Source organism: Heteronotia binoei, chromosome 1 (assembly GCF_032191835.1).
Source record: "Heteronotia binoei isolate CCM8104 ecotype False Entrance Well chromosome 1, APGP_CSIRO_Hbin_v1, whole genome shotgun sequence".
NCBI classification, from domain to species: domain Eukaryota; kingdom Metazoa; phylum Chordata; class Lepidosauria; order Squamata; family Gekkonidae; genus Heteronotia; species Heteronotia binoei.
The window spans coordinates 157,343,847-157,356,665 of NC_083223.1; the positions used below are offsets into that span (position 1 = coordinate 157,343,847).

General features: G+C 43.5%; 1 protein-coding gene across 3 annotated transcripts in view; it reads right to left on the reverse strand.

Annotated features, from left to right (window-relative positions):
- The window catches only part of TARBP1 (TAR (HIV-1) RNA binding protein 1), a 58,977-nt gene extending 47,530 nt beyond the window's left edge, over nucleotides 1–11,447 (reverse strand). For 2 of the 3 annotated variants that reach the window (XM_060243019.1, XM_060243014.1), the window contains exons 1-4: nucleotides 10,496–11,447; nucleotides 7,074–7,171; nucleotides 3,826–3,895; nucleotides 1,358–1,506 (exon numbers count right to left, since the gene is read on the reverse strand). In XM_060243019.1, the coding sequence (XP_060099002.1) occupies nucleotides 1,358–1,506; nucleotides 3,826–3,895; nucleotides 7,074–7,171; nucleotides 10,496–11,372 (1,194 nt within the window). In that variant the 5' untranslated portion in view covers nucleotides 11,373–11,447. The remainder of the gene's footprint in view (nucleotides 1–1,357; nucleotides 1,507–3,825; nucleotides 3,896–7,073; nucleotides 7,172–10,495) is intronic. The other variant, XM_060243023.1, reaches the window with a different exon arrangement.
- Between the last annotated feature and the right edge of the window lie 1,372 nt (nucleotides 11,448–12,819).

The window sequence follows — 12,819 nt, forward strand, 5'->3', positions numbered from 1 at the left end:
CAGAACAATTAGTCTGTGTGTCTCCAGTACTACACTCAAGACCACCAGCTCAGTCAAGGTGCCCCCTGGAGAATTAAATGCTGGTAAACAAGCAGAATGCCTAATCTATCCTTAGTCCCTAATGTGAGGAGCGTACAGTCAATGCCAATGATAGCTGGCAATGATACAGTCAATTGATACAGTCATTGGCAATGATACAGTCAATGCCAATTATACTGACCCACTCTGAGCCTGTTCACGGGAAGGGCGGGATATAAATCTAAAGGAATAAATAATAAATAAATAGTTTGCACTGGAATTGTGCTGGAAGTCTGCAGTGGAATTGAAGGACTCACAGAGGATAATGGCCACACCTCCTCCATGGCCAACCATACATGGTTGAGTGAGGACTGCATAACCATGTGGTCTTATACAGATATACCACATTGTTTTCTTCAAATCATGCCTCTGTTACACAAGCAAGCTCAATTTCCTCTTCCTGGAACTATATAGTTCTGAGGTTTTGTGCCTTACTTTGTATAACATAGCATTAGTGTACAGGTGAAGAAAACAGAGCCCCTTGCCTCATCAACACTTGGGGGGTTATGGAGGTTAGACAGGCAGGAAGCTTCCTTACCACTTACTGGCTTTCTTCGATACATCTCACCCCCACATCTACCAGTTCCCAACTGCAGTAAAATAGTGCATTTATCAGACATCCTGCTACACATATCTTTCAAAGAGTGCTGTAACTGAAAAGATACCTTCTCCCTTCTTTCAACATTTAGTTAAAAGAACCGCAGGTCGGTATATCTTATACTGAGAGGTAATCATACAGAGTACTGAGAGAACTTGTGTGAGCTTTTGCAGAAATTCTTTGCAGTTTAATTAATTTTCCTTTATTATCTTTAATTTTTAAAGAACATTTAAGAATATGGACATAGAGATATCATCACATTATCTGGGCAATTACTTTAAAAAAAGGAATTTGCATATTCTCTTTCACACAGCAGATAGGCTTTGTTCAGATATTAAACAAATGAGTGCAAATGATTTGTAGGTTACCATGATTTGATAAGCCTTACTGATATGCATGCTTTTGATTTCTTCAGAAGGCTAACTGCAAAACCGTATACTAGAGCAAGCTGTATAGTATGTACTAAGGCCCCAATGGATAATGCTTCCATCATCTGGGGGAGATGCTGTGCTTTCCTAAATTTCTGCCAAGAACCTGCACCCTATTTTACAATCCCTGAGTGTACAATCTTTTCTAAAATATGAGTGTTCCATAATGAGAGCAGTCAGTAAATACCTTTTCAACATTCCAATCTAAGGAATGTTGAGACAGAGTTAAAATACACAGTTAAACAGACCTTACCTCTGAAAATCCTGGTGATGGGGGTAGGCACTGTGTTTGCCACATTTCAAGAAAATGAATAACTCCTTCCTTAGCCAACGTTTTGTTTTCACTCTCAAACATTCTTTTGTAAATGCACATGTGCCATGATGGGTGAAAGACCCAACTATCTGTTGTTATATAAAAAAAATAAGTTATCACCAATGTGCACAACACAATATCTAAGTATTTTACATAACAACATATGTGGAAGATTATCAAGTATATTTATTTACTTCATTTATAACTAAAGATACCAGGTCCCCTCACCTTTCCAGCCAGGGAGATTTGGGGGGCATTCTGAGGGTGGACAGGGGCATTATGTGACATCCCCAATGCGATGACATCACTCAGAAGTAATGTCATTGCGCTGGGCAAAACTCTATGGGTTTTGGCCCTGTCACACAGCAGGGGCCTAGCAGGGAATTCTACTGGCTGCTGCCACCACTCTGGTAAGGGTCTGTGTGGAGACCCTAGAGCATCCAACCACCCTTGTCTTCCTTATTAACAAATGCCTCTTAACTGTGACCAAGGAGACGTGAGAACCCAGGCAGTATAACAACAAAAAGAAGTTTATTTACAGTGCTCAAATAATAAGTGGGTAAAAACAGTTAAAATATATATACAGCAAAAGTTGGTGCAAATCAACAAAAGCCCTAATGCGTTTGTTCTAATACCAAACTCACCAGGGATCTCTCCATAGTTTATCCAAATACTAGAGTGTCCCAGCATAATTATATCACCTGATGTCCCTGTTTGGGGGTGGGATTGCTCTCACCAACCAGTGGCAGATCAAAGCTTCCAAAAGTGGGGGAACCCCTGCTGGGACCTGGCAACCTTGTTTATACTCTGCCTTTTTTCCCAATGAGGACCCAAAGCAGCTTACATTGTTTTCCTCTCCTCAATTTTATTGTCACAAAAACCCTGTGAGGTAGTTTAGGCTGAGAGTGTATGACTGGCTAAAGGTCACCCATTGTAGAGTGGTGATCTGAACCTGAGTCTCCCAGATCCTAGTACAAAATTAATGACTACACCATAAGTTAAATTCCAATATAGTTGCATTAAATTATACAAATTCCTAGTTTATGAAGCTGTCATTTTGACACATATTAAATATCTAGCTGAACCTGGGCTGGCTAATTCCCATTGGATCCATGACAAGGCAACCCCAAGCAACAGAGGACTCTCCCCAAGCATTGGGAGGTTGGTGGCTGATGCTTTGAACAGGCAGTGAGGGAGGAAGACAGATTCTGGAAGAGGTGAGATGTAAGAGTTGTGGGGGAGGGGAGATAGGATTAAAGCAGAGTAGAGCAGGGAAATGCAGAAGCAGGTATTGAGTAGAGGAAGACAGGGAAGAAGTTTGGAGGAGGAAGGAATGAAACAAACTGAGCAGCAGAGAGGGAGGAAAAGCAAACCTGAAGATAGGAAGGCAGCAGGCCTGTAGCCACAGGGGGGCCCGGGCTTTCCACCAATCCCCCCTTGACCATTATGGCCCCTCCTTTCCCCGCTGCTTTGGCAGCCCCCAATTTCTCCGCCACCACTTTTCTGGAAGCCCCCGATCTCCCCACCGCTCTGGTGGCCTCCACCCCGTGGAAGCTCTTTCACCCACCCGGTGAAGTGCCGGCTCCTGGGGCTCTTTCAAGGTGCTTCCCCCGCAGATCAGGTGATCGGTGGGAAAAGCCATGCCAAGACCAATGGTTCCTATGCCAGCTTTCCAGCACACTCAGCGCTGGCCGTCCCAGCACTGAACGTGCTGAGCGTGCTGGAAAGCTGGCATAGAAACTGCCGGCCTCAGCACGACTTTTGCCACAGATCACCTTATCAGCGGGGGGAGGGGGCCTTGAAAGAGCCCTAGGAGCCGGCATTTCACCAGGTGGGTGGATGGGAGCGGGAGGCACTGAAGAGAGGGGCGGGAGAAGTGACAGCAGAGAGAGTGGGGGCCGCCAGAGCAGGGGGCCCTCCACCCAAAAAATTTTTCCATGCCCCTCCCAAATCTAAAATTTCTGGCTATGGGCCTGGAAAGCAGAGGCCAATTGGATTGGAGATTTAAGCAATAACTGAGACAACAGGAAAGAAGCTGAGACAGGGGGTATTCCTCCCCCCCCAATCTTATAGGTCCCCACTCTTATATTCTTGTTATCAGGGTTTTTTTAAATAGGGGAATGTGAGGAATGGAGTTCCAGAACCTCGTTGTGGAAACAAAATTCTAAACAAATGTTTAAAAGTTAATGAAGGGCACCCATTTGTTTGTCCTTCATTTCCCTCTTGAGAGTTCCAGCACCTCTTTTTCTAGGGAAAAAAATCCTGCTTGTTATCCATCAAGGTTAGAAAATTATTATTTAACTTGCTAAGCTACCAGATGCCAGGAATTTTTGCAGCTCTATAAATAAGTAAAATCATCCTCTTCAGTACCAAACAGAGTTAGTGTTATTGTCTAAAAATGGTCTTACCTTTTTGTTCCAATAACGCAAGTTCATATAAGCTATTTAATTTTGGTAAAACTGGCTTTATAACATGTACCTAAAATAAAAAAAGATACATTAATTTGATTTTCTCTGCAAATAAATATTTAAACTATAGTACAAACTATAAACTAGTCTCTTCTACAAGACTGTGATAAATCTGAAGTCATAAAAATTATAGGAACAAACAAAACAAGGACCAATTTATCTGTGGGACTGTCTCCTCTGCTATGTCCGTGGTAGAGCACTACGCTCTGCTGGCAGCAATCTGCTGGTGATTCCCAGCCCTAAAGAGGTCTGGCTGTTCTCAACAAGGGCCAGAGCTTTTTCAATTCTGGCTCCAACCTGGTAGAATTCTCTGAAGGAGGACATCTGGGCCCTACAGGATCTTATGCTATTCTGCAAGGCCTGTAAGGCAGGGATGTTCCACCAGGCTTTTGACTGAGGACAGTGATGGCTGGTATTTTTCCTTTTCTTTCCTTCTCCCTCCCAAGGTTCCTCCCCACCCCGGTATGTTCCAAATATCTGGACAAGGAACAAAATCACCAGGACACCATTGGGAGTTTAGAAATTTACTGTTTTAATTTGTATTACTGCATTGTTTTAATCTATATACTCTTTATCTGTTGTACATGCCCAGAGTCCAGCTTAGGCTGGGATGGGGCAATTCAGTAAATTGAATCAATCAATCAATCGAAATACAAGTAGGGATCTAACAGGTTTTTTTAAAAAATAAAATTTAATAATATACAGAACAACATATAACATCTGGGCAGTCACCAAAATGACATTTCCATATCTGTTGGTTATCTACAAATATACCAGAGGACTGTTAAAAAAATAACATAACTTGATACAGTGTATTCTTATGAAGTATATCTTTTTGTTATATACTGAACTACAGGAAACCATACTTCAACAAATTTCATAGTGGAATTATTTGCTTTAGTATAATTAATTGTCTGAAATTTTATTCATAATAAAGTAGTTCCAAAGTCAAGCTTGGGCATTCTTATTTTTCCACATAACTGCCAATGTAATACTGGCCATAGCTAACAATATTGATATTAATTTTATTTTACTTTTAGCCTTTAAAGGTTGCTTCCAGAAATCAAGTAGGAACAATTCTGATACTAAAGGTAAGTCAAAGTTTGTTATTTGCTTAATTTGTTGAATAATATCTTTCCAGTCCCTTGCCTGTGCAAGCAACAGTCATTTCCGACTCTGGGGTGACGCTGCTTTCACGTTTTCATGGCAGTTTTACAGGGTGGTTTGCTATTGCCTTCCCCAGTCATCTACACTTCCCCCCCAGCAAGCTGGGTACTCATTTTACAGACCTCGGAAGGATGGAAGGCTGAGTCAACCTCAAGCCGGCTACCTGAAAACCCAGCTACCACCGGGGATCGAACTCAGGTTGAGCAAAGTTTAGGACTGCAGTACTGTAGCTTTAACATCTGCACCACGGGAGTACAACTGTATTAATTCACTGGTCCACCAAGTGGGAAAAGTCTACCTGGTGACCACAATTTTTCTAACAATTTGGGTAATAATTTTTATTTTATGTAACTGACAATGTAAGATATCATCTTTGCATTTTAAATGATTGAGATTTTATATTAAGAACAGTGGAGCGAGAGCTGGGAGAATTCCATATTTGTTCCTAGTCATCCTCTTCTATATTACTTTGACAGACTGTTCCATCGAGACTGATAATTTATAATCGGTTTACTCTCTATCTGAACCATGATCTGATATATCTGTGAAACAAGACCTTTTGATGATGGATCTTTATTTTTAAAGAAGTTCAAAATCTGTTAAAGGTCTGGAAAATGTCTCAACCAAGCTGAGGAGATTCTAACATAATTACAAGCTCCTACTGATACCAAGGAATCACAGAAACAAAATTATTATTCAGGAAAGGACTCCAATGTGACTACAGTCTTCGGCACAATGTGCTTAACATTTCAGTCTGTCTTAAGAGTAGCACAAGGTGCTCAATATTCAATTAATCACCAATGGAGGTGTCCTCATTCAGCAGAAGTTGGTTCGCAAAGGTGTAACTCCTCTATACATTCACTAGCTGATAAGTTATGTTTCACATGCTTTATCAAGTTATGTTTTATCAAGATGCCGACAATTTCAGAATTCTGTAATGTCTGTAGACTAACATCAAAGATTCTTACATCTCATTTTGCTTTTGTTCACTCTGTTACTGTGTTGCCACTTGCTAGTTGAAATATGAAGTGGACTGGGAGTGACAGACGGCAATGGTGTTCCATCATTTAATATGCCCTTTTAATAAATGGTATCTGGCCACCTCTGATCTTGAAAATAGGTCTTCTTGAAACACTTTTTATCAAATGTCCATCAGGATTTACGCAGTTGATGACAAGTTTCTGCTTGAAGTCCCTGTCCTAAACACCATGGAAAATTCCCTGGAGATTCTATGATTCATAGAGGAGTTCAGCTTATTCACTGTGTAATATGCAGGGCTTTTTTGTAGGAAAAAGCTCAGCAGGAACTCATTTGCTTATTAGGCCACACCCCCTGACATCACCATTGTTTTGCATAGGGCTTTTTCTTGGAAAAGCCCAGCAGGAACTCATTTGCATATTAGGCCACACCTTGATGCCAAGCCAGCCAGAACTGTGTTCCTGTGAGTTCCTACTAAAAAAAAAAGCCCTGGTAATATGTACTCTGTATTTGGTGGTGTTTACATCGCTGACACCAATCCTTTTTGTTCATGTCTTATATAACATGTCTTGCTATTTTATATCTTACATGTTCTAGGAATTATTAAGCATTCTATTGAATTCCAATAATTAACTCACAATGTGTTGGATTAAATTGTTTTATTATAACATAAGCATTATATAGCAAGTTAGTTTGCTTCAGAGTATTCTTGTTTCTCATGTCAAAAATTATAGCACGTATCTCTGTAGACCAATTTCAGTACCCCATTTATGAACATCACACATGAGCATAATGCTGTTGCTGTAATCTTCTTTTACCTCAAAAAATACTATGAAACCAAACAGTTGCTCTTATGTTTAAACTTTTTCTCTCAAGGAAAGAAGATTTAAGTTTGAAATGCATCAGAGGTGTTTTGCTTGGCAAGAAGTCATTCTCAGCACCTGCTAGTTTCTGCAGTATATACATGTTTACTGTTGTGCAATTCTTCTTTCCTTTATAGCAACCCTCAACAGTAATTTGTAAAGATACTGCATAACATTTACCTGATTTCCTTCCAGAGTCTCCATAATTAAAATATAGTTTTCCCAAAACTGAGTAAGTTGACCATTTTTCTCAGTGGACCACCAGAACAGACATGGTTCTAGAAGTTAAACAAATCAAAGGCATTATCTCATTCACCTCTAAGCAAGGGAAATATATAAATAATGCCATCTCCAGTATGAAAAAGGTAATATATGAAAAAGGTAATATATTCACCAATGAAGTATGAAAAAGGTAATATATTCACCAATATGAAAAAGGTAATATAACCAGGTCTTGCCTTGTCTTTTCTCCATTAAATAAAGCATCAAGCAAGAAGTACTAACTAATACCAATGAACACCACAATCCTTCCCTTTCACATGGATTTGCAGATGCAGAGAGAACTTTCATAGGCTTCTAGTGATGATTCTGCTTCCCACTAGAAGCCCTTATATGAGCAAACTGCTACTGGGCCAATGTACCTAGCACTTCCCAGTAATGCCAGATTTTCTCATATTTCACATGGCTATTCAATAGCCAACTTTTCTTCAACCCCCACCACAGGTTTCTCCCACAAACAACATGAGCATGTTGCATATCAGAGAACCTGTCATGGAACAGGCAGTGAGTTAGTGTGGCAGAAGTGATGTGCCAGAGAACTTTAAACCATTGGTAATGACTGGACATATTGTACTTGGCACAGAAGAAATGTGTTCAAATGAGGGCCAAAGATAGCAGAAGAGGTCTGAATAGTAGCATATTAAGAGGAAGAGCAAAGATTGGATTTATACCCTGCCCTTCACTACCCAAAAGAGAGTGGCTTACAATCTCTGTTCCCTTCCCCGCCCCACAACAAACACCCTGTGAAGTAGGTGGGGCTGAGAGCTCTGACAGAAACTGCTCTTTTCAGAACAGCCTCTGACAGAGTTATAACTGACCCAAGGTCACTTCAGCAGTTGCATATGGAGGAGTGGGGAACCAAACCTGGTTCTCCCAGATTAGAGCCTACACACTTAACCACTACACCAAACTGAGAACCCCACAGCATAAACTCTGCACAAGTGACAGAGGAAGAATGACATCCAAAGTTTTAGATGTGTCTTCTATTTTAAAATGAAAGAAAACTCATGCTTAATGAGGCACTAACTTTACTGTGACATCCCTAGCTTTTATAAGAACAAGGTAATGTAATATTTCTGTTCACTGACCCACCCAGCCTCCCTCACAATCACATTCAATGAACTCCCAAACAGGAAAAAAACCCCAATAATCAGGGATTAGAACCAACATCATAATTATTGTATGGCAGTGGGTATAGTATAGCCAGAAGATCCAAAGATTATCTGGCAGTCTGAAATTCTAGCTCTGTTTGTGGCAAGCTAGCTTTATTTTTTGGGCTGAAAGGACTGTGACTGACCCAAGGTCACCCACTGGAATCAAAACTAGAATCCCAGCTACTTAACAATTCTATAAAATAAATCCCCTCCTTTCACACATATTAAAGAAAATGTACTATGTTGCTCATACGCATATTCAGCTTTTTAAACAACCAAGCCAAAGAGCAACAATGGAAACATCAAAATAAATTAGGGACAAACAGAAACACAGTGTCAAAACATGGCAACACAAGATGTAGATATGCCATATGCTTCTTCAAGCAACAGTAATGTATTTGTAGTGAAGTAACACTCCTGCAAGAAATTAAAAGACAATAGCAGTTCTCCTGCTGAAGACTACTAGTTGAAATGATCCTGATCAACATGGGTAACAATAAGAGTAACATTAAAACTCATTTAAGTATTTCCAGTTCATCTTCTAGTATTGGCATTACGGCTCCTGGAAAAACTGTCATCTGGAAAAACACTCAGAGTAGGGTTATAACCTTAAATGAAAGTACTGGATGGTTTTGGATTTTAAAAAAATCAGAATTCTTATCATGTATCTTAATTGCTATTTTTAAAAACATCTTCTAAAGGCCACTAAAATCATTAAAACTGGACCACCTGCAGACAAAGTAGGGTTTCAAAACAGCTGGGTACTCCCCAAGTAAAAATAATGTAAAAACCCTGGTTTGATCAGGACAACTCTCCAGGAGCAGAATATGGGGAAGTAACTGGAAGTCAAGTAAAAGAAAAAATGGGGAGAAGAAATGAGCCTGCACAAGCCTCTGAGGACTTACAGAATCGGGGAAAGGGGGCTTGGAGATTTCCAAATCATCCTAGCCCCTATGTAAATAGTTGTGCAACCCACAGATTACTAGAAAGCAAAGCATTTGTTTATATATTTTTGAGTTCATCTTAGCATGATCATATAATAGTAAGATTTCTAAATGTGCTTCTAAGTGTAGAACATCCATGCATGAAAGCAAGCCAAGATCTTCCCACCTGCACTCTATCCAAATTTGCTATGGCCAAACAGTTCCAGTAGCCATGGAATAAATTCCAAAGAAAGGTGAGTCAAATCTACTAAACTGTCATAGACCTCTAAAATTTATCATAATCCCACCAGCAAAAGCATTGGACAAGTAAGGAGGTGAAAGCAGAAGTGGTTTGGGGATTTTCAGGGAATAAATTCTCAAACTTAAGGTATCCACACTTAGGAAGGCAAACTAGGCGAACAAAATTCCAGGGGACTTGATTGCACTAAGATTCATGAAACCAGCAAGACATGTGATTAGCTTCCATATGTTGTGTGGTTGTGGGGGGCGGGGAGACTTAATTCTTCAAGACTTCATTCAAGCTGCTGCTGAAAATGCTTCTTGTATGTAGATATACCATTTATTAAAGGCACTGGAGCAGGTCTCATTACTGCACCCCAGCCTCCAACCATGAGAACTCAATGTTGTCATTGTGATGCAGCCCAGTCAATCACTTCTGAGTGATAAAGAAAAGTAATGAAGAAAAAGTCTGATTGTCTTGACTTCTAGCCACCCCCATTTCAGCGCAACTTCTGCTGTACCACACACTGAAACTTTTAGCACAGGTCTATTATTCCATAGTTAAGAGTGGTTTGTGGTATCCTGCACAAGGCAAAAGGCCATAGGAAAGTCGACCTCAGTCAGCTTTTCACCCCACAGCTAATGCCTACAGAGCTGAGGGTGTTAAAAGGGAAACTTCACTTCCATGCAGCCATCATTATTATCAGGTTGCCAGGTTCCCCCCCCCCCCCTCACCAGCAAGGGATTGGGGGTTAGGGTTGCCAAGTCTAGGTTGGGAACCTCCACCCCTGGAAATTTGTAGATGGAGCCTGGAGAGTCCAGGGACCTAAGTGAGGTACAATGCCCTGGAGTCCGCCCTCCAAAGCATCCACTTACTCCAGGGGACTGATCTATGAAGTCTGGAGATAAGCTGTAATATTTGCAGGAGACCCCCAGGTCCCACCTGGACGCTGGCGTCTCCAGCCTACAGGAGCGTGCCAACCACCATTGCGGGCTAGGCACCTACCATTCCCAGGGTCAGGGCAGCACCTGCACTCTGAACGCAGCTTCTCCGACACATCCAGTGCTCGCTTCAGCAAATACCGGGCTCTCTTCCTGCACAAGGCATCGCTCTCCGTCAGCCCTCTCTGCACCACTTTCCAGAAGTCGCTCGAGAGCCGGGCATCCAGCGGCCAGGGACCCTCACCATCAGCGCCACTCCCAAGCTGCGGCGCGGCCGCAGGAAACACGGCTTCGGAGAGGGCGCTCAACACCAGCAAGGTCCGGCTCACCGGCTGCGGGGCACTCTCGGGTGGGAACACCAGACCTTGCCACACGCGACCCAGGGCGGCGCTGTTTCGCCCCAGAGCAGGCAGCAGCCTCCCCGCTACCAGTAGAGTTTTGTCCTCGTCCTCCTCCTGCTGCAAGAACGTCAGGGCGCCTCCTATAGTTCGCTCCAGCAACGTCGGCTCCACCAGCCACGGCGCCACTGCAGCCAGGAGCTCGACGGCGGCCTCGGTCTGCAGCTGCCCAGCCGGACCGGCAGCTAGCGCCTCCAGCGCCTCCTGGGCCAGCCGCTCCGCCAGGGAAGGCCCGCACAGCGAGGCGCAGCAGCGCAGCGCCCCGCAGGCAGCTCTCACCAGGCGCAAACGCTCCTCTGTGGGCGCGGAGCCGCTTCCGAGCAGCATCGGGAAGCAGCGACCCAGCGCCGCCTCCCAGGCCAGCCGCCTCGCTTCGTCCTCCCCGCGCCACCCGCCTCCCGCCACCCTCTGGAGAAGAAAGCGCAGCGTCTCCGCTCGCTCCACCGAGAGCGCCTCGTCTGGGCCGCGCCCGCACACCGCCTCGAGCAGTGCGGCTGAGTCCCGGCACTGCGAGAGCAGCGTGTCCGCCAACACCACCTCCATGGCCGAGGCGCGCGTGCCCAACCGTCAAACAGGCCGGCAGGCAGCAGTCGTAGCCCTTGCCTCGCGCTTTCCCCCAGCAGCCTTTGCGCTCAGGGTAGCGGCTGACGGAGCAGGGGCGCTAGCTCTGCTGTAGGACTGACGGTGCGTTGTTTCAGCCGCTTTGAAGAGGCAAAAGGGGAATAGGTGTAATGAATGGGACTCTCTCGGGCTCCGTTGCTGTGTTAGTTTCTCTCTCCTTTTTCAAAAGAAAAAATCAAATACAAATAGAGGGAAGTAGGATGAGATCTTACTGCCCTTTCATTCATCCCTCCCCTCCAAGGCCGCGGATGAAGGGCTAGGTAGCTGGCTGATGGGAAGGGCCTCAATCTCTTCTACTACTAATAGGGTTGCCAATCCCCAGGTGGGGACAGGGGTTCCCCTGGTTTGGAGACCTCCCCCCCCCCTACTTCAGGGTCGTCAGAAAGCGGGGGGAGGGGAGGGAAATGTCTGCTGGGAACTCTATTATTCCCTATGGAGATTTATTCCCATAGAAAATCATGGAGAATTGATCCGCAGGTATCTGGGGCTCTGGGGAGGCTGTTTTTTTGGGTATATGCACCAAATTTACAGTATAGCATCTAGTGCCTCTCCCCAAAATATCCCCCAAGTTTCAAAAAGATTGGACGGGGGGGGGGGGGGGGTCCAATTCTATGAGCCCCAAAGGAGGTGCCCCTATCCTTCATTATTTCCTATGGAAGGAAGGTATTGAAAAGGTGTTCCGTCCCTTTAAATGTGATGGCCAGAACTCCTTTTGGAGTTCAATGATGCTTGTCACAGCTTGATTTTGGCTCCACCCGTAATGTCTCCTGGCTCCACCCCCAAAGTCTCCAGATATTTTTTAATTGGACTTGGCAACCCTAACTACTAAACTCAGGGCTGAATTTAAGGGTTGGTGGCCCTGTTGACTTGTTGGACCTTTGAGATGTTCTGGTTACAGGCTGGACTTTCTGCTATCCTGCTAAACTGGCCTTTCAGCAGTAGAAAAAAAAAATGCCTATCGGCACCCTGTCAATAGCATCCCAGACAACATTGCCTTTTTTTTATTAGCTTATCTGTAGCTTGTCCATTTCTTGATTAATTTAAAACATATCTAAACCAGTCTTTCTCACAAGCTACTGGAACTGAAAGAAAGAAAGACATTAAAATAGCCAACAGCGACCTTACAAATAATTTCCATAAGAGATCCCTTGTTTTCTGATATGACAGAGATAAACCTTGCAGCAAAGTCATGGGCTGCCAACGGGTGCCAAAGACATCATTTAGTCTAGGGACGGCCCTGGTTAAGCTGCCAAAATGCTGGCCATTGATGGAATTTTCAGTCTGAAAACTGAGGAAACTACAGAACATAATTAAAAGAATTTTATTTTATGTATATGGAATGCAGAGGAAGCAACTATCACTATCAATG